Source organism: Cystoisospora suis, assembly GCF_002600585.1.
Source record: "Cystoisospora suis strain Wien I chromosome Unknown contig_5091, whole genome shotgun sequence".
Lineage (NCBI taxonomy): Eukaryota > Apicomplexa > Conoidasida > Eucoccidiorida > Sarcocystidae > Cystoisospora > Cystoisospora suis.
In genome coordinates this window covers 4,899-31,359 of record NW_027157883.1, presented here as the reverse complement: position 1 = coordinate 31,359, position 26,461 = coordinate 4,899, and the positions used below count along the sequence as shown (strand labels likewise).

General features: G+C 54.3%; 4 protein-coding genes across 4 annotated transcripts, besides 1 other annotated feature; 1 reads left to right on the top strand and 3 right to left on the bottom strand.

Annotated features, from left to right (window-relative positions):
• Positions 1 to 897: 897 nt before the first annotated feature.
• CSUI_008827 (sec23 sec24 trunk domain-containing protein) lies at positions 898 to 15,585 on the bottom strand (the record flags this gene model as incomplete). The annotated part of the gene is made up of 14 exons (XM_068068951.1): positions 10,522 to 15,585; positions 10,053 to 10,136; positions 9,060 to 9,225; positions 8,503 to 8,579; positions 7,670 to 7,839; positions 6,846 to 7,061; positions 6,166 to 6,349; positions 5,646 to 5,768; positions 5,100 to 5,204; positions 3,835 to 3,996; positions 3,098 to 3,256; positions 2,003 to 2,081; positions 1,266 to 1,347; positions 898 to 1,021 (listed from the first exon to the last, which is right to left on the bottom strand). The coding sequence occupies exons 1-14, from the start codon at positions 14,098 to 14,100 to the stop codon at positions 898 to 900; spliced, it is 5,310 nt and encodes a 1,769-aa protein (XP_067919069.1). The 5' UTR covers positions 14,101 to 15,585.
• CSUI_008829 (uncharacterized protein) lies at positions 4,011 to 4,596 on the bottom strand. The gene has a single exon (XM_068068952.1). The coding sequence runs from the start codon at positions 4,360 to 4,362 to the stop codon at positions 4,183 to 4,185; it is 180 nt and encodes a 59-aa protein (XP_067919070.1). The 5' UTR covers positions 4,363 to 4,596; the 3' UTR covers positions 4,011 to 4,182.
• Positions 5,024 to 5,104: a sequence feature (Short protein (CSUI_008828, PHJ17346.1) was converted to a misc_feature.).
• On the top strand, positions 15,378 to 21,257 carry CSUI_008826 (uncharacterized protein). The gene is made up of 3 exons (XM_068068950.1): positions 15,378 to 19,654; positions 20,319 to 20,411; positions 20,989 to 21,257. Exons 1-3 carry the CDS (start codon positions 19,580 to 19,582, stop codon positions 21,097 to 21,099), a joined length of 279 nt encoding a protein of 92 aa, XP_067919068.1. The 5' UTR covers positions 15,378 to 19,579; the 3' UTR covers positions 21,100 to 21,257.
• Positions 21,258 to 22,534: 1,277 nt separating this feature from the next.
• CSUI_008825 (uncharacterized protein) lies at positions 22,535 to 22,933 on the bottom strand (the record flags this gene model as incomplete). Its single annotated transcript, XM_068068949.1, has 1 exon — positions 22,535 to 22,933. The coding sequence occupies exon 1, from the start codon at positions 22,811 to 22,813 to the stop codon at positions 22,535 to 22,537; it is 279 nt and encodes a 92-aa protein (XP_067919067.1). The 5' UTR covers positions 22,814 to 22,933.
• Between the last annotated feature and the right edge of the window lie 3,528 nt (positions 22,934 to 26,461).

Here is a 26,461-nt window from a genome sequence, read left to right as displayed (position 1 = left end):
CGGGATTTCCTTACTGTTTGAAATCAAAAGCACTCACAGAAGAGTCTAGAGGAAACCCCAAAGCACGCAACAGACAGCTAGGATAAACAAAAACAGACGGCGACAGTGAGGACGAAAGTGTCAGTTCGGTGACCGATGAGTCTGAGACTGCACAGGCTAGTGAATTTCTGAAAGCATCTGCTACACTAGTAACGAATTGTTACAAGAACAGGGCGTTTCGTACGGATGGCACACGAAGGGGGCATACTGAGAAGCTTCGTATGAAGGTTCACAAAATATCTCGGGGTTTGTAGGCTAACCCGCCAGTCCTAACCGATGAACATGCACACGGGGACTGTGTCACGTGTACACCGTGTATGTATGCACACGAAGCGGGAGACGATCAAATACACATAAGGTCTACGAAGCGGCAACTTGACCTGTGAAGAGGAACTGCTGCTTGTCAAGCCATCAGCCCCCACATTAACACAGGGGGGCGGGGAAAAAAACCCTTTTCAGTGTGCTTCTCGAGTAGCAGCAAAATATTCTTTCACTTGTGAAGAAAAACAGTCATAGCCAGCTATGTACCACCAGACACATCGTAAAACAACCGAGCTTCAACAGACTAACACCGCTTCACATGTCCCAGTACATGCAGTAATCACTCCGCCGGACAGAGAGGGTGCACAAGCCTTCGGATGTGCAGCGTAAGCGCTTTTGCTTGGAAAGCTGGTGCTAGCACGGAAGACGAGAAGCCACCGCATTCCCATCCCCCCTGTCCCAACAGAAAGACAGGATTACACACTACTCAAAACAGCACCACACAGGGCCCAACGGAGAACGAGGAATTCCCCTGTCCCACTGAAACTGCCAGCTTCGTCCACAAAGGCCTCGTGGGAACGCTCGCGAGCGTGGTTTTTATCCATCATCAAGCTTGTTGTGTACCATTTTGTGAAGGCCACAAAGGAAATCGACGTAGCAGCCATCACCGGCAATGGCATCTTCTACCAAATGAGTCAGAAGCCTCGTCTCGTCTAACGAGCTGAACAAGAACACAAAATACAAGAAGCCACACACATAGCAGCTGAAAGGCCAACACAGGAGCCACTGCTTCCGCTACGTCGTTACGCAATCTACGTCTCGGGAGCGGGCAGTTTCTTTCTCCGCGTAAGATCCCTTGAGGCGCAGCTGGGCGGAGCAGGTAGAAAAGAGAGGGTAGAGAAAACAACAGCAACCTCGACAAAGCAAACCGCACCACTCTGCAACCCAGGTGCGAATGTCCTCACCTGGCGCAGACAACGCGAAGAGGGAGATAGGGTAGAGACGCCTTATCCTTCTGGATTTGTTTAACGATCCTGGACACTAGATCTGGAGAGCCACCCAGAAAAACGACATCTTGACAACGCACCAAGCTAATATAAGAACGGACTCCGGAAACGACAGTCGCGGCATAAGAAAGTTACGCCAGTCGCGCTCTTGAGCGCAAGAGCGCTGCGACGCCTCTCAATGAAACGTCCCTCTGTTCATCTCCGAGATGTGTGAGGAACCGAGACTGGTGTTGGTGCACCCCGCAGACCCCACGCCCACACTCTGTTAACAGACGCATCACGGTGCTGCTACGTGGTGCTTCACCATAGTCCAGATCGACTGGCCGTACTCTGGATGAGCACGGGCGCCGCCACGTGCGCACAAACATCTGCGAACAAAAGATCGCGTGCGAATTCTAGGACTGCAGGAAGCCAGCCCGCAGCAAACTGCACAGTAAGGAGCGAATAAGCACCCAGGAACCTGCTCCACCGGTGCGCACACGCAGGAGGGGGACCGAGAACAGCTTCAGGAAATGTGGTCGGGCCGCAGGAAAGCCTAGCTTTTCTTGCCGCGTTCAGTTTACAGAAGTCATCGCAGGCGGCCACTACCGTGTAACGTGTCATATTCTGGAGGGGCCTTGCTAGGGTCCTGAGCACGGGGACAGACGCCGTTTCGAGGTAGGTATCAAGACAGTGCCACTGAGTGGTAGTCTTACTTCCAGGTGAATCATTGTCTGTCCGTAGACGAAGATATGGAGCATTCTGTTCGTCGACGACGGCGTCTTCCCCGAACAGCTGCAGAAAGCGAGTCAGAAACTAAGGCGGGAAGCATCCTTTGGACCGTCAGCACTTCGAAAACGATTTTATGGACAACAGCAACTACCCTTTACTTCAATGTACCAGAAGCCGCCGCCACGACGAGGTCAAAAAACTAGCTAGGACAGACTGGTCACCACTCTCCGCGGTGGAGACTGAATGAGTGAGCATTCACGACGTGGGAGACGGCAAAACTACACTAAACTCCGAAAAGACGACTTCACACTTGACTCTTCATTCCCAAGAGACCCATTCTGGGCAGGATGCACGCGCCCCAGAAGGCGGCGGCCACGCCTTTACAATGAGGGCCTCTCATGCGCTCGGTTTCCCCATTTCCTTGAAGGTCATGCGGCCCAGAAACAGAACACACGGGACAACTGTACGCGGTCGGACAACCATATAGCAGTAACCCTTGTACACACGACAAAGAAACATGCTCAACCTGACTGTCTCCTCCTCCCACATGTCCGCAAACCAGTACAGATTAACCCGGCAGACTCCTAGCTAATGTGAGTATCTGCGAACTGGTCTCTGTCACACTACCGACGCCTGAAACTCGGGAACAGGGCATACGTCCCCAGAGCTTGCCACGCTAACATTCTCACTGGAAGACCAGATTGCAGCAGTCACCGAGGTTCGTGTTCCTTCAAACAAAACAGGTGGCTTCTCCAGCGGCCATCACAAAGATGCGAAGAGCGGAACAACCTGGCAAACACGCAGCCACCGTGAATGTCTCTACTTCGCGCAGGCTCACGCTTTCCCCTGTCAGAGAGCGGCCCTAGTTCTACACCTCTGAGGACCGAGCAGAAGCACTTTTCAGGCGTCCCCTAGTCATAGCCTGTGCACTCGCCATGTCGGATATCAGCTCGAGCAGAGCCCAACTCATAGGGAGGGAGGCACGCGTCCGTAGAAACCGACGCCTGATTTCAAACACACCGTTTTCTCCTGTACCAAATACTCGGTGAGCAGACTGCGGAAACCAAAAGTGCCCTTACCCCAACAAGATACTCATGTTTGACCTGAGAGCCGATGTAGAGGTACAGTGCCGTGCCTATGTCACAGAGGAAGACACCGTCAGACGAAATTTTGACTCCCGTCGCAGCGACTGAGTCAGGCAGATACACGTTGTCTCCCACTCCGGTTGGTCGCCCTGCCTGGGACCACAGACACAAGGAATCCACGCGGAACTACACATCAGCCACCAAGGCTGCCATACGTATCTACATAGGTATCCTCATACCCGTGACCAACCATGAATCCACCGAAGCCATCAGAAAGAAATTCCTTTTTCATACTCAGTTGGTCACTAAACTGTGCCCTTACACATACGGGTGACAGCACACAAGCCATCGCAGTGAGGATTCTCGCAGACAAACAACTGTATATAAGAAATTTTCTTGATAGAGAGTACGGTTCGCATCGTCAGAGAACGACATACTCAGGAGTGCTGAAGACCGCCCGGTGTGAGCACGTGTGTATCGAGACTTTGCCAAAGGCAAAAGAAACAACTCGCATGCGTCTTGGTTTTGTGTCGTTCCGTCTCAGCGTGCTCTATGTGCTCTATTGCAAGCTAACGTCGAAAGGACGGAGGTACCCAACCTGGACTCCCTCTGAATGCAGGCGGGATCGACGTGCACACTACTACGTCAGTGACACGATTTAGAAACGGCTCATTTTCCTCTGGGAGCACGCAGTCACCAAGGGAGATCAACACCTTCATGAAGCGCCTTACCCGCTGTAGCATTTTTGTTTCACGCGACTTCTCAATATAAGAGCGATGCAGAGGAAATACACGCGGGTAGAGGAGGCCCGGATACGCATGAACAGGCAGGCCCATGAAGCGCACTAAATGCCATACACGCTCGTCTTCTCGGACTTCTGAAGATCGGAAGGCCTGTAGAAGGCAATCATGCCGCGAGTCGATCTCATTCAGTTCTATGAAGCTTCGGAGTGTTTGGACCGCGTCAGAAGACAGAACACTCCAAATGTACAGATCAGTACGTGGCAAAAAGATGGCCTCCAATGTTTGGAGAGACACCGATCTACGGACGTGCCTGCAGGAGGGGAAGAAAGGTATTACCTAGCCAGTGACAGCCAGTGCAACCTGAACACGAGTACGATATACTGCGCGCAGACAGTGGGAGAAGACACAACCTGAAGTGATTCCCTGTTGCTGTACCACCAACCAGTCTTTCTGTAGTGACGGGGCTCCAGCGACGGCCGGTGACGAAGCAAAACAACTCGTCAAAATGACTTGCATGAAAAAAAGAAACACGCAAAAATATACGCGCCTTCACACTGCCGCATCAGTATCAGCACTTTCTCGCGCTGCGTCACCACGATTCGTTGTACACTGGCGTCGCCAGCGCGAAGAATCCTGACGCAGCTTGGTCACTAGGCGACCATAGAATAGACACAGAAGCTTTCAGAGTCCGTCGTTCACTTTGTTCATCGACGACAAACACGGAAGAAGTCGACCTCCAGCGACTTAACGTGCACGGTTTCCGCGCGTAGATCAGCTAGAACACTCCCACTCCAAACAGGTGCAGACTGACAACCTGACGCTGGAGTTTAACAGCCGATCCTGAGCTGGGAATCGTACAGCGACATGCCCAGTTGGTTGAAGCTGGGATGCGGGCATACATGCGTTCAATTCTGTTCGCTTCCACGACCAACCTGAACTACGTAAGAACAAGCTCACTTGTGTACGCCCTGCTACAAAGCATCTCCAAGTGCATGCAGGAACGTATTCAGGACGGGAGGCAAAGTACGACGCGATACGAAGTGCACTGAGGGGTGCAGCAAGTCACTGCCCGAAAAGCAAGCGCCCGGCTGCGTCTCCAAACTCTGCCCTGACTCTCTCTTTCCAGAGCGGACACACAAGTGCAAAGTGACCTGCAATCAGCCCACTGGGCAAATGCCTATCTTTCTCTGTGCGCGCGCATGCATGCAAGCGTCAACGAATCCAGATGCCCTGGTTCACGGACAGAGGTGAACACAAGCTCTTCCTACCGCGTGCTTGAACAAGGCCATGGTGTATATCGGTAGCAGCTTGAGCGAGTCAGGAAGAATGAGTTGACCAGCCGACGACGTTGATGCACACTGCAGAAGATCCACACAACAGCAGAAGTCCACTACGCGCATCGGTTTTCCTAGTTCCGATCTAAGATGCAAGACGCGTCCGCCGGCTGTGAGCTATGAGGGACGTGCTCCTCCCTTCTCCGTAAACAGCAACAGAGAAATTCTTGGAAGCAGGTCAACAAAGAGCGGAAATTAGAGACGAATCACAAAACGGAAGCCAAGTGCACTGCGGGAGTGGATTTCCTCACGCCGCCGGCAGATGCTAACCTGGTACCGGGAACCATCTACATAACAAAGGTCGATCCCCGCTGTATGCCTGACTTCCGCAAGGATCTCCATGCTAACGCTGGGAACATCGCCATTCCAGGGAACACGGACGGCAGACCTGCTCGAGAGAGAAGCAGGAACCACCGGGCAGAGCTAGTCTCGAATGGACGCGCGTTGACGGAGCCGGTCACTTACGTTAGCGCGATAGGCATGCAAAATGCTAACCAGACGATCCATGGTCTTTTCTTTCCAGTCCGGCTCGCTGTGCAAAACCATTTTTGCTGCCATCCGAACCATCACCGCGAGCATCGACTCCACCTGTTGCAGAAGGTAGGTAAGTCACGCACTCCCAGGGACGTTTACCGTCTTGCTCAAATGTGCACCTTGTCACAGTACTCTCGTATGCATCGAAGTAGCAATACCTGTCTAAAGGAGGGAGAGGAGAGCCGCAGCAGTCACGCCGGCTGGCCCTAACCGTGCGGGGCGTCTCTACCCTCAAGAAGGCCATACAATGTTGTCTGCTACGCACGACCTCGAAAGCGGGGACCCGCGGTGCAGTGGTGGCCTCCTTGCACTAAAAACTGGAACGCAGTCGTTTATGTATTGCTGCGATAGATAGTAGTCGTGCGAAAGCAAATTCCAGCTTCGGCTAAGACGAGAATCAGCGAAATGATCGAGTACCTGCTGGGGTACTAGTTGCCTGACCCCTCCTTACTTCTGCGAATCTGAAAAGCGAAGACAGAGAGAAGGTGATCGGCAGCGACAGCGTGTGGACACGAAGATACCTCCGGTGAGGCGGGCTTGTTAGGTATGAGCCGGTATCCTCGCCGTAGTCAAAAGGCTGAAGGGGCGTGTACGCACATACGAACTGTACGTACACCTGCTTCACCGACTCCAGCCTGGAGCAGAGAAAAAGGCACAAAGGGACAGCAAGAAACAAGCTTCGCTAAGAGGAAAATCGTCGGCAAGCACAGAAGCGCAAACACATGCAGACAAGAGATCATGCACAGAAAGTACCCAAACCCTCCGGTACACAGGGTAAGCTTCGTCAACTACTTCGCTCTACTTGTTCAAAAAGCGTGGCTGGTTCCCCCTCTGGTCTTGAACACCCGGGCACAACAGCCGCGTGTAGTACTTGTGCACGCAGAACACATCTCACTCCTGTCGCGCCATCCGCGTGCTGTTAGCCCGCACGAGCATGTACCTACGGATAGAGCGACACTCCCCAACGAGGCGAGTCTTCGCCGGAGCGCACCACGAAAACACTTGTAGAGCAGACACAAGACACATCAGCACGAAAACTGTGACTACCTGGACAAACGGGTACACGCCGCGCCTTTATCGTCACACGATCAAGCACGCACAAAAGAATGACGCGAGTGATGCATTTCTTACTGCTGCGTGTGTTTGCATAAAAAAGCGATTGTCAGATCCGCGTCCAATCGGGGTATGCGAAAAGCGGACTGATCGTAGAGCACGCGAGGGCCACCGAAGGGGGCGAGTATCTTATCAACAGCGATGCCCGTGCTTGTACGCAACTTCACTTCGCACATGAAGGCCAGAGGAGAAGTCAGAAGGCGAGAAAGGTCCTCGTATATCCGAGTATGGTCCCTGCGGCACGAACAAAATAACAACTTCCTCCTCAAATGAAGTCTTTCGTCCTTCAGCGAACCGACTCCTCCCTACACCATTATGGCGTCGCCTTCTCTGACTTGCCGCTAGCCCCGGGCGTCGCTCTCCTCCTCACAAGACATTCATCAAGTAACGCCAACCAGTCTACACAGCAATACTGCACAACAAGCGGGACAGAAATTGTCCTTGGTCAGCATTCTGCAGGCTGGTTCTCTGTTAGTCCCAGAAAGAAGCGAAACTGTGAACTCCGTCTTCTGTTCCGGGGCTTTCAAAACAGATGTGCTGGCAAGTGGAGTTTCCGCACTTCAAGAGATCGGCAACTCAGCTGTCACCGAAGACTGTGGACAGACAAGTGCAATGCACGGAGCTACCCTCTGTAGAGCTAACAACGGGACGCATCACCTCAAGATATCCCAGAAAAAAAGACGAAGACGACGTAGTCGTTGATTCACCGACTGCTACGGACCCACCGCTGGAAGACGGATTTCACCCGCGCACCCCTCCGCGGAAAACGTTCCCGGAGGAAAAGATGTGACGCGGCCGGAGGCCAAAAAAAACAATGAGTCCTATGCTGTCACCCTTCTCACCGCTGCCAAAAGAAGTCATGCTGGTAAAACACCTTGCCACCTGTATGCGTCGCGATAGACTCAAGCGTTTGAAGCATCATCTTATCCCTGCGAGAGCTAGGATACGCGTGGACATCCACACAGACTCCTGCACTGTAGCAATCCAAGATGACACCGTCGTAAAACTCGCGCTGCGGAAAAGCAGGAACACAGCAGGCGCTCCTTTCCTTTACGATAAGTCTGAGGACTCGACAAACGACCGCAACAAAGCAACCAGGGTACGAACGGTTCGCCTAGAAACAGCCACGGCGCCATCACCCACATGTGAAGGCATAAACGCGGACCCCTACCCGTCTGAGCAGAGCAGACAAATCGAATACTACTGCCCATACAGACATATGCATATATATATATATATATACATATATATATATATCGCGTCGTAGGAACATGCGTACTGTTTGTCAGGTCCTTGCTGTGGCAAGCAGGACAGTAGACGACAGCGGGATGACCCCCTGATACCGCAGCTGCTGCAGCCACGCGTTTACCCTGGACAGGGGAGCTACTTTTCAGCTCTGTCCTGGCGGGACGCCGGGACATCGCAAAGAGAACTCCTATCCAAGCACAGAAGCTGCCCTTCGACCTTGACAGCGATGAAGCCTAGACCACACCGAGCCCCCCCCCGATGAGACTTTTTCTTCAAACGCCGGAGGCTGTACACGCCACCCCCTAGCCCAAAGCGCATTCCACCGGTCCACAAGTGTCTCGGACGAGACGATGCTCGCAACGTATCAAGCCACTCTCCAAAAGGAAATCTGTCACCGCCCTGAATAGCATCAGCTTCAGAAAGGTACCTGCTGAAACTCGAAGGAAGCGCCTCCAACTCCAGTAGTTTCTTTGTGCACCGGATCACCTTTGAGTGCACCGAGACCTGAAAACCGGGAGACAAAGAACAACTCAAAGACATAATGGATCCTTAGCATTACGACCGTCCACGTGTATTCCACATGCGCAGGGGAGATAATCTGCCAACCCACCCGCACACCCGGACGTCGGCGGCGCACACATCGATATGGAACAATCCGTGTGACACCCGTGTACGTAGAGAATGTTCACAGGCACGGTCAACGCTGCGTAGCACCTACTGAGGGCAGCCCCTTTATAGTCGCCGCCGGGACTCCCCCTCACACATTCCTCAAGCTTCGAAAAAGGGCAGGACCGCTACTTGCAGGAACGTCTCAATGCGGGCATCTACATACACGTACACGCAGATGAAGGATACCGGAAGAAAACAAAGCGCTGCGTGCCGCCGAAGGTCCGAGCCACAATAGAAGAACGCCGAGCGCATGGGTACAAGATGTCACCTCCCGGCTGTCCACGCTTAGCCCTCCCCTGACTTCGGCCTGCTTACCGTAGTTCGGACAAGCTCCATGAAACATTTCCACCATTCCCCCTGCTCCTCTTTCAGCTACCAGATCAACTGCGACCTTCATCGCCGCGTTACCTGCAGACCTGTCCCCGCATGCCCCGCTCAAGTCCTCCAAAAGACGTGGCAAATGACCGAGAATCGCTTCAAGCTGGAACGAAGACATCGAAAGAGGTTAACAGAACATCAATGCGGAGCTGCGATCCCCGTCTAAGCCATGCTATCACACCCACACTTCAGTGACGACACGCATCTAAACGAACGTAAGCGACACATGAAGGCGTGGTGCCTTGTGAAGCCGTTAACCGCAAAGAAAGCCAAGAATTCAGTTCCCCCGAGAGAAGAAAAACTTCCTGACGGAGCTTCAAACCAGGCATAGCCCACTTTCAAAAAGAACTCGAAAACAGAGATGCCGAGTAGGCCGGATTACCTCGCAGATCGAGGCACCTCGGACATCAAACTACTATCAACGGAAGCCGAGAATGATGCCATTTCGGCAACGGCAAAGGAATATCGCACTCGAAAGCAACAACGCAGAGTGATCCTTATAAAAAAGCGAAACACATGCGTGGTTCTGGATAAATGCGCAGGAATACCAGGTTTCTACACAAAGTTACGCACCCGTGCACGCGCTATGCAGACCTACGGGTATAGGTTCAGACGGCCACAGCCTGGTGAGATCAGACACACAAACACCGGATACCGTCCGTATAACATACCACGTAATGCGTTACATTACTAACGCACCTACGCACAAATCTGCAGGCTGGGAAAGGGCAGTGCAGAAAAAACCGTTTCCGTCTCTCAATGTGAGCACCGGCTAGAGAGAAACGTTTTTTATCGAGACGAGCACGTGTCAGTAGCAGTGTTCAGAGACACCAAACACCCGTACAGCATCGGTGTAGAGATGCCTCTGTATTGCAACAACGAATAGTTCTACCGAGCCGCTACGTCACCAGGGACTACTCGACCCCCCACCTCAAGGTACTGATGAGGAGAGTAGAAGAGCAGGTCAACAGGAGCTGGAAGAAAGGGATCGTCAACGTCAGCTACGAACATTGCCTGGAGAAGTCCACATAAGAGAGGCACCACACACAGGGCACTCCGACAGCGTTATCACGAACCATCACGAGGCCAACTCTGAACGGAGATGAAGCACACGTGCACTTCTGCGGCAAACTCAAACGCTGCAGCACTCCCCACTACTCATATCATCTGCCTTCCCCGGAGCGGCATAGCACCTCAACAGGTCCTGCCGACTTCGTACCTCCCAAAACATCGTAATCGAACAAGCGGAAGGAGTAACCTTCCTTAAAGCGACGCTCTGGGCCGAAGTTGCACATTGCACCCTTCTGATGACACCGGGCTGTCAAGGCTGCCAAAACCGCGTACAGACAACATACATCCACGTTCAGTTTGCGAACCCATTGTGATTCTTTCTTCCTACCTGTATCTTCCGCGCCCGTGTACTCTCGGTATCAGCACTACCTTCCCACTGCACCATGTCCTTCTCTCCGGTACCCCTCGAGTCCCCCACAACTGCGCCATCTGCGCAAGATTCCTCCTTGCGCGGCAAAAAGATGAGACGGTCGGAGTAAAGAATCAAAGCAATCTGCACCTTCAGTACTCCTCGGAAGTTACGCAACAGTTCGGCTAGTGCGTAGATACAGCTGTTTGCCAGATTAGACCGCAGGGCCGCAGCACTGATGTCCAGTACAAACACGACACAGGGAAACTGGCGAAGAACACGTGTCTCAAGTTGTTCTCTGGACACCTGAAAGAAAGACGAGACCACGTTATGGCCCGAGAAACAGGAAACCGCTGCCGATCTAGCGTAAGCTTCAGCCGAGGCATTAGTTGCACCGGATGAAGAGGAGGAGGCCCCATGTCTGGCTTGCGAGCTGCTCGTTTCGGTACCTATTCCACCCTCAGTACTCCGTCTCCGCTTCTCGACGTTCTTCTCGTACTCTTTCGGAGCCACAAAATCAACACTTCCCTTCCAAAGCTCATGCCTTTCAAAGCCCTTGAGCTCTGGATCACTACTTCTCTGGCTATTTGTGTGGCCTCCCATGCGCCCTCCCCCATCTGTGTGCATGTGCGACCGATAGAGATGCAGAGCCTCCATATAGTACTCGGGAAGAAGAAAGTGGTGCTGACAAAGGTTGCATACGCACTCATTACCACCCGAGGCCCAAGCCATGAAGGGATTGATGTAGCACCGGCACTTCGGACAGCGCACCGGACCCTCAGATGTCGTGTTCGCCTTCTTGTCAGAAGACGAGCCACTTCTACCACCTCCCACAGAGGTGATGGCACCCCCGCGATGCTGCTGGCCGAGATACGATGTGAAAAGAGGGGAAGAAGATGTCAGATCCACCACCGGAATATCTTCTTCGCACCGTCCACGTTGTGCGAAAGGTTGGACAAGAATACCAAAGAGCAAAGAAGAGAGAGAGAGGGTGTGGGAGAAAGCAGGGACGTGATTCAAGGTGGAGCGCATGTAACGACACGAGCAACTACCACGGTCCAGGACTGTATATATACTGCACGGGTTAGGAGGCAGATTGTACTTGTCCGACTCGTAAACTCTGCCGCCCTCCTGGGTTACTGCTTCGCTCCTTCCCTCAGGCCGTGGCACTTGGGAGGGGTCAATACGAGAATTAACGGCACGCGTCAGAGTCGTGACGCGCGGGGGGACAACAGAACTGGAAGAGGAAGCGACTGAGGACGCGGCAACAGCCGCCTGTCCGTAGGAAGGCGAGACAAGCGATGCTGGTGGCCCCTCGACTTCGGCGGAGGAAGCAGACGGGGAGGGCGGTTTGGGTGAGGGACGTCGACGACCAGATGAAGACGAATCAGTCCCAGGGCGACCCGAGTGACCTGGGCGCTGCTGAGTCGGCCGGGTGCAGTAGCTCGGACGCGCCGCAGTGAAACCCGACTGCTGCGATGCCAAGTCGGACAGACCGCTACACTCAGCACCCGCGCTCTGCTGTGCGTACATCGGCCCATGCTGCTGCTGTCGTTGAAGATCTTCGCTAGCAATCTGGTTCATGAACTGATTGGCTTGCTGCGGGTAAGCGGGATACTCCTGAGGACGCTGTAGAGACGAAAAGGCCACCTCCTGTACCAACCCCTGGTCAGCCGTGTGCCTCGCGTTGCTTCCCCTGTCCGAATACTCGTACGACACGCCGCCTCCTTGGACCGCTGTCCCTTCCAGTGGCGGTGCGTCCCGCTGGAACGAGGCATGCTGCCCGGACAGGCCCTGAGGACAACCTTGGGCTCGATGCTGGTCAGCGTGACACTCAAAAGTCGTTGGCGAGTTGTTACCCTTCCCCTGCGGCCTCACGCTTTCTGGCATCGGTGTCGCACTCTGAGAAAACTGCTGCTCATCAAATGGTGCGCCTTCTGAAACACCAGTAGCGCGTGTAAACACAGGACTTGGAGACTTCTTTTCCGCTGCGCACACCAAGCCGGCAGAGTCCTGTTGAGGGCGTTGGTGGTACGGCTGTTGTGGTTGGTTTCCTCGAGAAAACTGCTGTGTCTCATACTCGGCGCTGCCCGGACACGTCTTCCCGCTCGGCTGCGGAGAGGCATCACCAGCGGCTCCAAATCGCGTTGCTGCGTCAGCTCCATTTCCTCGATTCCGCGCTTGTCCCGTCTCCATTTGTTGCCGCCTCTCCGCTTGTGCGTGTGACACCAGGGAGATGCCACCGTCTTGACTAGAATCTGACTTTGATGAATCAGGCGATGCGGCGGGCTGCTGAACGGTTGGTACGCCCTCTAGTAGACACCCCGGCGTATCCGGCAAGGTCTCGGTTGAGATCGGACTCCGTGGCACGGCACTGCTCTGTGGGGAGGGTGCACCTGCCGGACCTCTCCGTAGACTTCCCACATGATGTGACACTTCCTCGAACGGCCTGGCTGTTGTCGGCTGAGTCGTGATCTGCGCAGACTGACCTACGGCCGGACTACCGCTCACTCCTCCGGATGGGACAGTCGTAGTGGCGCTTGCTGACGCTGTGTGGCCAGCACGTGTGCACCTTTGCCCGTACAAAACAGACGGCATCGACTGCGAGGACTGCTGCGACTCCACAGGCGGTGCTTCCACGTGTCCTGGAGACGCTCGCGGGTGCTGGGGAAAAAAGATTGATTGTTCTGATCTCGTTGGTTGTTCGGCAGTGGCCTCTCCTACACCGTTACGCGAAAACCCCGGTCCCGTTGAAAGGGATGAACTAGCATTTGTCTGGAAAATAGATTGGTTCCCGTCTTGTGTGTGTACATCCTGGTGCCGCGACACTGCTTGCCGTGGTTCTGCAGCTGACCGCGCGAGCGCGGACCCGGACACATGCTGCTGTTGCGACAAAGTGTTAGACACGCCAGCTGTAGTTGCTGGAGCTACTTTTTCAGCCAGCTCCGAAGACACGGTCGACGTTCCACTGCTGTGAGTACCTCCCCAATATAATCCGTCGTGACTGCGAAGTGGATCGGTCGTGTCTACAGAAGAACGAGGTAGACCTGACTGCGGAGTAGAGGACGCAGGGACGTACGGCACTGTTCCGGCACAAAGGCTTGCTTTGTCGACTTGCGGCGCCTTGCGATGCGCGTCAGACCGGAGATCGGACACAACTTCACTCCGGTAGGCTCCTGCATTCCCGGAGATAGTCGCTGACCGCGCGTGTGGAGTAGTAAATGGCATTTGATTAGGCACGGGAGTCGATGCTGTCCACGAAGGCGCCTGTGGCGGCAATCCTGTCACTGTAGAGGACTGTTGACCTGACACGTCAGAAGGCGCCGCGCTCACTAATGACGTCCGACACGAGTGTGGCAGGGGCTCCCAGCCGCTGTGGACCTGCGCATTTGCGCAGTTCTCAGGGGGAGAACAACGCGCAGCCGCCCCTGGTGGGAGAACCTGCTGTGAAGCCGACTGTCCAACGCGGTCACATGCGTAAGGGGCAGAATGAAATCCTCCATTGGGCAGCGAGGGAAGCTGTGAGTCGGCAGGGAAAGATTGCTGACTTGGCCACATGTTGGTGAAGCATAACTGCCAGTCTCCTTCTCCCCATGAAGCCCAAAACCTTGGTGAAGCACCCGGTCAATCCTCCTGAAGAAGCTGACGCGCCCGACACAAAATTCCCCTGGGAGCTCACCAGAGCAAGAAGAAACCTCCGGCGGACTGGGGCCGCTCGGCTGGAATGTCCCGGGACCGTGCAAAATACAAAAGCACAGGCTACTCAAAGTTAGGCCTGAGGGGCTCGCCCAAATGCGGCAATAAAAATGTACGATACGGATCTGACAGTTTTCACTACTGCTGCCCTAAAGGAGTGGCAAGTAGAGTTTCTAGGACGACGAAGGCAGCAGCCTTAACAACGAGTGGCCTCCGCTTAAACGACCCGAGTGCCTTGAATACTTCGCCTGACGAAGTGAGAAAACCTTCCCCTAAGGCAGAGGACAAACCACGCATGCTTCTACAGTTGGAGCTTCAGGATGTGGGCCAGAGTCTGCAGCGGAATGCGAAGACTCAGCAATCCTTCAGATGAGGAACCACGGGGAAGCACCCCAAGACAGGCTGTACCCCAGCGGAGACCGAGATGTGGGCGAAGGACGGCATATGAGTGGGCAGCCCGTCAAAAACCCGAGGCAATACGGCCTAGCGGACGCATCGCCTGCGTCCCCGCTACAGCGTCAGCTATCGGCGTCCTGGTCTTTCAGGGTCTCTCCAAGGAAAAAGCTCGCCTGGTGGGTGTCGACGCGAAACGAACAAAAGTAGGGCCCTGAAAGCTTTTTGTACCAAGTCGCCGAAAGGCAGAAGACAAGGGTACTACAGCGGAAAACTTCGGCTCAGGCTCAGACCGATGCCGGGTCTGTCCATGGCGGTGAACCCCCAAACCGCGGCGGGACGGCGCAGCTTAACGGACTGCTCGGAAACCACTCTAGCGTCGCCCAGGAATATAGGCAGAATATGCCCGCTGTCGTTGATGACAGAGGAGTCGGAGAAAGAAAGTGGACGAGCTTATTATGTAAGCCAAGCGGCTACAGGATGTTTCCGGTGTGAAACTCGGGAGAAACACCCAGTCAACACGCAACCAGCAACGGACGCAACGAAGAAAAAGTAATAGCTCAAGGACATGAATGCCACATATTCAGGCGATATCGCTGCATCTCTTTTCGAGGGTCCTCTTTTCCCTTTCACGTGACATTGCGATAATGAGCCCTCAGCGACTGCCGACTCCCGACAGCAGCCGCGGAAAAGGCCCTGCAGCGTCTGTACGGAGCATGCCCAGGATAAATTACGTTACTTGCTCCCGGTGACGAAAACCCCTTCATATGATGAAAGCTACTAAAAGCAAGCCAAAAACACAGCGCAGCTCCAAGCGAGACTGCAGCCAGGCCTAGGAGGGTGGTGCACAGAGGGTCCGATCCGCGGGGTTCCCCCAAGGCATGCGTCTTGTCTTCCGGACCTCCGTTTTCATATCTGTCATACATTCTTGAAGCTGACAGTCTACGCTCACCCTTTTGCCGTCGTTGCCTCAGGCGACCACGCATGTTTCATGCGCGGTCCCAAACGCTGGCATACCACGGCGGGCACCGCGGAATGGACGGAGAGGGGGGTAGCTGGAGAGTAGAGACTAGTTGCGCAGCCGTCAGACTCAACCGTTGGCCCGGACGAGTGTGTTCATGCTTCATCTCCAGTCGGCTGGCGGCTGCCCTCTTCAGCTGATTGTGCCCATGTGCCCAAGGCCAGCACCAAAAGTGAGGCTTCTCGTATTTGTCTCATCGAGACTGGCTAGGCCGGGGGCAAGCGAACGCAAGCTCACACCGTCAGCCCGCGTCCCAGATGTGCGACGAAGACTACCAGGAGGGAGAGCAGAAAATTCCGCTGGCCCGGAGTCACGGTCCAGGCGTAGGTGCTTCACCGGTCTAGCGCGGTAACAGAGGAATGACCTCGTCGGGGTACCACAGCTCATTCGAAGCGAGTGAGGCACAGTCGGGCTGTGGGTTCATCTACAGGCGGCGCCACGCTGAAGAGAATTTCTGCTAAAATGCGTGACGGACGGTGGCGGCCTGTCGTGCTGAACAGCTTCCCGACTGAAAGCGAGCGGCGCGATACTCTGGTGAATTCTCGGTCACAACGCCGCGCTGGCATTTGACCTTCTGACGTCGGACAGTTCTCGTGGACATCTTTTGGGGGATAGTTTTTTTCGCCTTGACTGAGGGGGGAATCTCCAACTGCGGTTGGCGTCTGATACGGTCCCGGTGCTCTTTTGTCGTCCGACGAGGGACACGTCCCTCGTCTGGTTCTCGTACCTGATCTCTTGATGATATCTTTCGACGGAATCGCTGGGCCCGTCCGGAGGTGGTCGTGCTGTGCTAACCAATATGGACAGTGAACTCACCCGACCCACCGTTCTGGCGCGAAGCCTGGCACCGTCGCGGACGTTGCGCGTAACGGGGCCGCCTGTAGTCCCCATTCAAGACGGCGTAGACAGCTCAGGGGAAGGGGCTACGCACATTTCCACAACTGGATTTTGTGAATAGTTCTGAGACTGCCGGGCGCCCTTGTAAGGGATATGTCACCGTTCTGACACGCCTGTGTCCTGTAAAAAGTCTGAGCTTCAGGGGAAGACCCAGTCTCCTAACCGAGCAACGGGGTTCGATACAGCATCACTTGAAAGTAAGCCGTTCGTGACCCAGAAAGCGCCCCGAAAATTCCCTGGTCGCAGCTGCGTGCTTGGACTTGTTTCCTGCCCCTGTACAGGAATGCAACAGAAAGCGGCAGCAGTTCTGCGTCAAGAGGCTCTTGCGTGTCGCGCCTCCGCATCAGTATGACGTCCCACTCTCTCCCAATGCAGCAGAATTGTTCCCCGTTGCCGGTGATGACGCAGCCGCTGCCAGGGCTGTCCCGCTAGCGGCCTCAGCGTAGACCTTACGAACCAGTACGATCGGGAATGTGACAAGCTCTCGGTCCCGGATACTGGATGTCCTGGTTCGGTAATTATCTCGTCTTCCCACTGCCCTCAACCCGGTCTAGAAATCGGGTTACGAACAGAACCGTAACCTGTCGGGCGGCTCGGTTGTGTCTTGCGCTTGGTGGATGACCTGTGGTGGATTGCTTAAAAGAGTTGAAAGATGTTCGGTGGATTTCTTCTAGGGATTTCCTAGCGTGCTTTCTTTCCAACTGAAGTCCGTTGTTCAGTTGTCCATCACCACGAGGCTAAGGCCACCGTCAGTCCGAGCGTACGTCAGCCGGCGCGGGACCAGGGCGGAGAACATCCCGACTGCTGGTGCCACCGAAGTTTTGGCAGGCGTCGCTTGATTGATTTGGGCGCCTCAACTCCCGTGCTGAGTTTGTGCTTATGCCGCCGAGTTACGATGGACTCTCTTTCTGCTTCTTCCGCACACCGTCTTGAGATGCATCCAGGTCATGGACTGGCTGCAATTTTGTAGTTTGAGCTTTTGGCACGAGCGGTTCGTTCTCTGGATGGACCAGCGAAAGGAACGGAGGAGACCACCTGTCAGGGATTCAGGTGACAACTGACCATCGGTCAGGGATTCAGGTCCGGTCTGGCCAGGGACAAGAATCAGCGTGGGGCAAAGAAAGACTCGGGAAAAAGACACAAGCATACAAAAAAAATGAAGCAGGCCTTCCCGCAGCAGTTCTGGCAAGGATCCACGTATGAGGAGAGGACGGTGCACGCATACTCTTATGGGGTGAGATGCGAGACCCTACATTCTCCACAACTATTGTTTTGCAGATGGTGGTCACTTCCTCAAATTGAAGGGTTACCTTCGTATAGGCAGTCGTCACTGCTGCGGTCCGCGCTGTCCCCGCACCAGCTGTCCGGGGAGTTGCATCACTCGTAGCAGCCGTAGGAGGTTGGTCTCACATGCGCTACTGTGACGACGGAGCAAAGCGAAGGCCAGGTTCGGCCCAGATGTGAAGGACCAAACTGAAGTCTCCGGGCTATCTACAGCTTGTGTGGATCGCTCACGACAGGGATTCTATGTTTCACGTTAGTCCTCAAGCAGAGGCTTCCCGACTGTACGGTTCTATACCAAAGTCTATCAATTTAGGGTCAGTCCGTGATACTGCCTCATGTGTGCCACCACGGCCCGTTACCGGGAGCTGACTGTTCTGGATAGAGTAGGGCAGCTGGCCAAAAGAAGCCGGTGCAGCACGGCCCGGGCTCCGCCCGGCAATCTTCCGCTTTGTCCCAGCGAGCAGGACTCCGTTCTGGGGCGAGGCGCACCATGCCGTTAGTGTCAAGATGTGCGCTACGTAGCCGGACACAGTGAATGCTCGGCAAAGCGACTTTCTAGGCGACAAGGGACGCGTCTTACGCTCGTCAGCAATCAGAAGAGGCACGCGAGGTGACAGATCAAGGTGAACAGCGGAAAGGTAGGGAAAGAACGAAGGGCCGCATTAGTTCGCCTAGTTGGGGCTGTTGCAACGGTGTCAAGCCTGAAACATGATACCGCGCGCGCGGGTATGCCTTTCGTGACAAACTACTGCGTGGACGAAAGTGTCGCTCTGCTCCACCTCGAGTAACAACTTCTTGCATGAGCAGTGTGCTCTACCCATGGCGCCACGGGCGACAATTTGGTGGCTCCCAGACCTCCACTTCCCGAAGAATACTCCCGCTCGACAGGGCAGTTGTTTCGATTGGGGGCTGCAGTCGCCACAGACGCGTCCGGCTACACCGGACGGTCCCCAGAAGCCGCAGTCGAACCACCGATTGAATGCCCGGCCGGCCGGCTGATCAACGGCCCCCGACTTGGTGTTGGTTGTCACTAGACAGCGCGTCTGGAGAGACCACTCTTGCCGAATAGCACTGATACGTGTGCCCTGGGTGCTGCTGTCCGTCCCCAATGAGTTTGCTTCCTTTCGAAGGGTACGCACAGTGCTTGGGTTTGGGCATGGCCATTTCGACTCCTGATGACCCAAATAATGAACCCGCGCACACTGCGCCGGCTCGAATGCCCTCGACCATTCTACGTGGTGATAGTGCGTCAGGGTTCCGACGTTCGGCACAAGCACGTCTCCTAGCGCACAGCAATGATTGTGTTACCTTTCTTAGACCCACTCATGAATCATTCCTGAAGAAATAACCTCCGAGCATGCAGTATGCTCGGGCCAGGCCCGGTACAGGGACGCGGACGGACGCATTTGTCTACCTGAGCGAGGGCTGCTGTTACTTCAGCGGCCGAGCTTCGCTCCTCAACCCGAGCCGGAGTTCCCTGGCTCTCAGCAGGTTCCGCGCTCCTGGTTGCAACCGCGGCTTGGTACCGAGAGCACATCCCAGTTATTAGTTCGGCATTCGCTTGTTTTTGAAGAGTCGTGAGCTTGGGGGCACGGTTGTTGCCAGGGCCTGCATGCGTCAACGATAAGGTTTTCCCGTGACATCACAGTGGCACCAGGAAGATAAACGGTTGTGACGCATCCCTAGGTGGACTCTTCGGAAGGAAAAACTGCGGTTTGTGGATTCAACAGACGTGAACGAACAGAAATGGTTTGGTTATCTCGCGTCCTGCGCATGCAGGTGCCCCTGCCGCAGTTCGACAAGAGCCGCTTTTTCCGGCGGGTAAGCCTGAGCGGTCGTAGTTTCGGCCTTGTTTTCTCCATGCACCACGAGCCGTTAGGTTGTCTACCTGTCCTATAGACAGCCGACACTGTCCCTTGGTCTCGGAAAGGCCGTGCACGTGTTGACTGGTGTAGTTGTTCCGTCGTCGCGACGGCGCGTTGTACGCTCGACCTCCCAAAAACTTTTATCTAGTCGTACCTATGTGTGGAGACGGATCGGCTTCCCCCTTCGGTCGCCGGCGGTCTTCTCGTCTGCCGCGAGCTGCCGAAGGCGCAACGGTGGACAGAAGCCACTCGACGTCACCGGCGATCCTCTCGACGAGCAGTTCCTGTCATGTTTATTTCGGGGGGCGAGACAGTCGTCAGCGTGTCAGCGTCAACAAGCGTGGCTGGCGTTGGCAAGTCTTTGCAGCCGTGGCTACCCGCCGTGGGTTGCAGAGGTTGGAGTCACTGCTGGCTTCCAGAGCCCCGCGGGTCTCTCAGAGAGCAGTCAGTCTCTGAGCCCTTTGTAACTGCCAAGCCCGGGGCTTACACAGCTTTTCCTTTCCCTGGGCTGCAGAGCCACGTCTCCGTTTGATTAAGTCGACTCCCGAGCGTTGTGGGCCTGTGTTTCGCACTGGGCATTCCATACGACGGAAATGCGTATGTGTGTTGGTCCCGTGCAGTTCAACATGATGGAGATGGATAGAGCGCGCTTTTATTACTGGAATCTTTTCAGCATTGCTGTAACCGCGTTGCCCCTCGCCTATATGGCTACGGTCAGTAGGACACTCGCGTCTCAGCGGACAGTCTCACATGAGCTGCAGCGGACACAGTCCTCTCCTCATTTACAGTTTAGTTCTACTCGGCTTCCGGTCAGCAGACTTGATACTTGCTGTTTTACCTTTTTCTGGTTGATCAAACAGGGGCGCCTGCGGACACGTTTGCCAAAAAGACCGCAGTAGTATGGTCCGTTGCTCACGTGTTCTCATATGACTGGGTCACGACGTCTGTAGCTGAATCCCGCTCTGCGCGATCTGGTCTACGAGAGCACTGTCTACTCACCCACCGCCGCTCTCAAAAGTCTAAGGTCCGGTGCAGCGGCGACATTGATTATTACGTGTTGTGGTCCGCGTGTGGCTGGTTGGATCCTTTGAAGCAGATCGATATATTCGAGAATGAGTTTGAGTTGCCATTTGTTCCGGAGTGCAACTGCGAATCAGCAGCGGGTCAGCAGTTCTCCGACGATCACGCCGCCTGGCTGATAGTCGGGTGGTGTTTCTCCGTTGCTGTGGCTGCTGTTGCCGGGCGGTCTCCGAAAAGATTTACATTATGTGTGCGATTTTCTTTTCCCAGGCGAACTACCGTTTCTGTGAGGAATCCCTCCTGTTGTCGGAGCGAAGCCGCGGAGCAGTTTCTAATGAAGTTGACCGCGGACTCTTCAATTCTGAAAAGCTCGCCCGATGAGTTGCTTTCTTTACCAACTGCTGTTCATGGTCTTCAAACTTTGCCCGACGTTCTGCACCACCCAGCGAAAGCAAGGCTTTTTGTTTACTGTCATCACCAAGTGCACTGCTGTATAGACGTGTTGCACGCTTCGTGGGTACCGGAAAAGAGTACAACATTCTACGTCCTGACACATCGGTTCTTGGGGTGGCTGGTGGGTCGGCCATTCAGTGTCAACCCATTCTCCTTTTCCTCATTCTTCCGGGAAACTCCCGGGAAGGGCTGTATGGTATCGCGTAGGAATTTGCCATGCAGCTCCGAAACATTTGTTACTTCGGCTCTGCCAGTGCAGCACACCGTGCTCGCATATGCGCACTCAGACATCGAACCACGAAAGCGAGCAGCCCTTGTTCAGTATGTTCGCCTGCCGGAAATTCCGTTGCAAGTAAACAAGCTTTCCGAGGCACTCTGGTGGGTTAGCGTTCTCGCAGACCTGCCTGATGAGCAATTGTTTACGTGAATATAAAGGCGGCTCAGCGGTTCCGCTTTTCCGAGGCGGTTTGACACAGAGAAGGGCTTGAACAGCGGCCAAGTCGTGGGCACGGGGCAACGAGATGAAAGCCCAGACTATTTCTCTTGGATGTGAGAACGCGGTCGCACCTAGGTGCGACGATACTGGAGAATGACCGCTCCCGGACCGGCAGCTCCCCTCTCTGGAAGAAACACTTTGAGAGTAACGATTTGTAGAGCCGTTCAATTCTCCGTGAAAGAGAATGCCGGCGAAAGCCGGAACCGACGCACCAGCGACGGTCAAAGTCCCTCAGATTCGCGAAGTAACACAGCTCAACTTCGGCAGAGTAACTTCTTTTGACCTGTTTCGTGCAGCTGTTACAGTTGCGTACTAGCCACCATCCGTACAACCGGCAAAGACAGTAGGTCGGCTTTGTCGGGAAGGTAGGTTCCCCCTGGCTCAGGTATAGGGTTGAATCGTGGTCACGGGGTATATAAAGTGCACAGCCTCGAGCAGAGATACGAGAGCTGATTGCCTGCCCATGCAGCAAGCGAGGAACAGCGAAACTCCGCAAATTGGCACACGGCCAGTATTTGTCAGGCTCTACTTGGGACGAATCGACTCGGGTTTCTAGGGTTCCGCAAAACTCAGGACGAAACTCAGAGCACTTTACACTGGAACAAACGCGCGCAGGCTGCCGCGCACATGAAAACACGCCGACGTCGGCCCCCGAAGGACAAGAAGGCACACAGCAGAGGAAGGGCTGTACGCGCAATACGTAACTAGCAACACTCGGGTAGGCGGATCAGAAGACAAAAACAACACGTAAAACACTAGGGCAGTGCTCTAAGACGTTCCGGCAACTGGAGCAACCGATTCTGTCTACTTAAAGTCTCAGCGAGGCAAAATGCTTCACGATTGACAAGGGGATGCACAAACAAACCCTCAGCACGCAGTCGAAGCGGTCGTCTGCCTTGAGATACTGTCAGAATCGCCTTTTTTGGAAGACGGAACTTGCTCAGATGGAGGGTGCATCAGCTGTAGCGAACGACCTTGCCCGGTGGGAGAAGCTTCGAGTGTACGCCTCACAGGCTCTTGGACAACGGGAGGCGGCGCGCCGACCAACGGGGGGGGGCCGTGGTAACGTATATCCTTTTTCGTTCCCCTTGTTGATTCGGAGTGGAAATATAGACACCGCATATACTTGTTGTTGGGCACAATCATAACGTAGCCCCCTCCAACGCTGACTTCCTTATCGTAGCACTTAACTGGTCTTCCAAACTGGTCACGAACCTGGCCATCCTTGTCAACAGTCACTTGTCTGACTTCGGTGTTTGTAGAGCAGAACTGGGAAAATAAAAGACAGACACACACTTTTCAGAAGTCGTTTCCCAACTTTCTCCCGAATCGGCTCGCGGGACCGAGACACACTCAACAAGGAATCTACCCTGAACGATGCAAGCACAAGACTCACCTGCTGAATAATGGGAGTCCGCTTTGCTACTCTTCTTAGTGCTTTGCTGAACCAGCCCTTCTCCTTGGGAACCGTCTTCTTCTTCACGGTAAAATACATCTTTACTTCTGGGTCTTACCGCAAGTGCACGTGCCAGCTGACTGTTTCAAGCAGTGGTACGGAGAACGTTCCTGCTTGAAAAAGGCAGAGGCCAGCAGCCAGGAGAGGATTGCCCATCTGAACTTGGTCGGCAGGTGTTCCGGTTCTAGATGGAAGTCAACCAACGGCTGCAGAAAAGTTGGGAGGTTGCGATCAACAGGCGGCTTCATGGACAAAATATTATGAGCACTCTATCCAATCTTTAAGACACGAGATACCCGCTGCCTGCGAGCAGACTTAACCCACGTCTGGCTGTGCGGCAGCTGGCAACGAGGCTGCCGTGTTTGCCTAGCCTCACTCGGGAGGTAGCGTGGCTGCTTGACGACGCTGCCCGCTCCTACCAACCGAGTCGGCGCATGGTCATATGTAGCTGAACGGAAACATGCTAATCCTCGTGGGCGCATCGCAGCAGGCGGACAGTCTTCCATGCACGATTCTGGAAGCTCGGCCCATCACCTGCACTGCTCTCGCTGAGGGGGGGATTCTGGTGACTTTTTGCGTAACGGCTTGCTGTTATCTCCAGTAGAGTCAACGATCGTGAGCCGCGAGACATCAATACACGATTCTGGAAGCTCGGCCCTTCACCTGCACTGCTCTCGCTGAGGGGGGGACTCTGGTGACTTTTTGCGTAACGGCTTGCTGTTACCTCCAGTAGAGCCACCGATCGTGAGCCGCGAGACATCAGGCCACTCTGGTTAAAGCAGCAATTTTGAAGTGTGTTCAATACGAGTTCTCTGTTACAATTCTCGGGAGAATCACAGTCCAGCCGAGTACTTGTTGCAGTTCACTTGCACTGTCTTCTTGACCCCTTCGACCAGCTGTACGATTTTTTTTCCAGGGCTCGCAAGCCATGCTCATAGCGCGAAAAGAGTCTTCGGACAGCATGAATCACCCTGGTCTATCCAGACCAGAAGCTTCACGAATCGCCTGATCCAAAACGTTTCGGTCACGAATCGCCCAGTCCCAAGTTTTAGACACCGTTTTGCTCGTCGCTTCTCCCTGCTGGTGCGTCAGCGAACTTGGGAGTCCATTTTCACTTCTTTTGCGTTTCAGATATCGTTTACACAGACGCATAGGCATGGGTAGGTCGCTAACGTACGCAGATGGGCAGGCCCATCTAAGGGGCACAAGCAGGCGCCAAGGCCTCGATAGGTAGGAAAGCAAACATAGGCGATATGTGGATGAACAGAGTGTAGAAGAGTGTCAGACGAAGCGATGTTACAGCGCAGTTACATAACATGCAGTTATTCGTTGAAGCCTGCCGAATACAGGCAAACAGGTCGATCTTTACCTTCAGCACGTGCGCATGGACACGGACATCTACTCGGATACACGCACACCTACTTTCATGAGATACAGAGCACGTGCGCGACAGACATCCACGTGGCATACTCCCATACGCCGTAATCCTCCAGACTCGCATGTATTCAGTTCCCAATGACACACATACGTGACAAACATACACGAGTACGTACGTACGCACGTCATACATGCCGTCTGGAGAAGTCGTAGGACTGTTATGTGGCAGGTGGAAGGTATATTTAGATTTGTCACAAGCGCGTGTGCCCGTCGACTGCATAGGTCCCTTCTTTTCGCCTGCCCATAGAAGCACCTCCGTATACGAGTATCGCGAGGCTGGTGCTTCCTCTGAGTACACATGGTTGATGTATGACGCCGACTACCGGCTACACTAACCGAGATTCCGATTACGCCTGTTTCAAGATCTACCTCTTCCGGTGTCTTCTGAGAGTGTAGAAGTCCTTTCTGGTTATCCCTGGCGTATGGAAAGGCTAAGGTTCAATCAACGGCTTCGCCTGTTGGTGGGAGAAACGGTAACTCCATTCCTGCGAATGAAATGCAGCGTGAGGACTTCGGCACGTCTTATTTCTCGGACTGATGCGGCGAGCAGAAAAAGTCGAGATGTGCTGTGCTTCTTTCCTCGGTTTCCTGATGCTTTTTTCCTCCAATCACAACGCTTTGTAGTGATCTTTGAAGCTGAATAGGATGAGCAGCATGTTGGCGGAGGCCGTCCAACTGCCCTTCGGCTTCTCGAGGAAAGATGCTCAACATTGCGGTCGAAGGTCTGCTTTCCTTGGGACTGAACTCCCTACCGCCTAAATCATCCATGACTTGAGTTTGGTTTTCAGTTCCGAAGTGTATAGGCTGGGCAACGTACTGGCCTTCAACTACGCCTCTTGTGTCTCCGATTTCGAAACTCAGATGTCTTGTGCGTCTTTGCGTCACCTCTGACAGTCAGGATGCAATAACAACTACGTTCTTCTTGGAGTTGCTCTTTAAATTGCTGGAGAGATACCCTCTTCGGCTGCGTAGAAATTTGTCGACGTCTGATAACGTGGTTGTCACACCACCCTGAACGGTTTCCTTTCATCATCAGGGAGAAACCAAATCATAACAACACTCCCTCCTGATTCTTGTCAGAAGATTAGCTCTATCTCAGAGCACACAACCTGAAGCAGACGGTTCGGATCGCCAGCGAAGCCTCTTAGGCGCACGTGCTACCTCTTTGAACGGTTTCCTGTAGAGGGAGTTTCTTGGGATCGCTACACCTTTGAGAACCCTATCGCTGATGACACCGTTTTTGTTTTTTTTTTTCAGTGAGTGCAAGCGTCTACGCCCCCAGGGATGGCGTGGTTTTCCGAGCTCTGGCAGAGACTGGACACACAAGTGGGTGCTCTACGACCTCGGAATATACCTTGGCAAAAGTAACGCAAAACAAGCAATCCAGTCTCTGACTCAATTCTCTCTTCGCTAGGGATACAAGTTGGATGGAGGGTAACCGGTTTCGGATTAGTTGCCGGTTCTATCCCGGGCTCTCACCATGTCCCGTTAGTTCGAGCTCAGAGACATCTCCTCCTGACGGCTGGAGTTTCTTCTTGTCCTTCGAGTGAAGTAGATTCGAAAAGAACAAAGTACCCATGTTCCTTCAACGTTTTTGCGGACTTCGACCCCGGCGTCGGCGACCGGGTTGCGCGTGTGGTGGCAAGCGGATCCGGCCAACGGCGTTCCTGTACCCGAGAATGCCTCCCGGCTCACAAGTTGCAGGGAGTTCGCACTGTGGTGCCACGTGCAGTCAATGGGACTTGGCTTCAAGATAGAACCCGAGTTCCAAGATCACCCGGTGCCTGTGAGAGAGCCGGATTCACGTTCACATATACAGGGTATCTGTAATGCTCGTCATACGCCTCCGCGCGGGCGCCGGTGTGATGTGTTGCGTCGCGCTGCGGGCCGCCGCTTGCGGC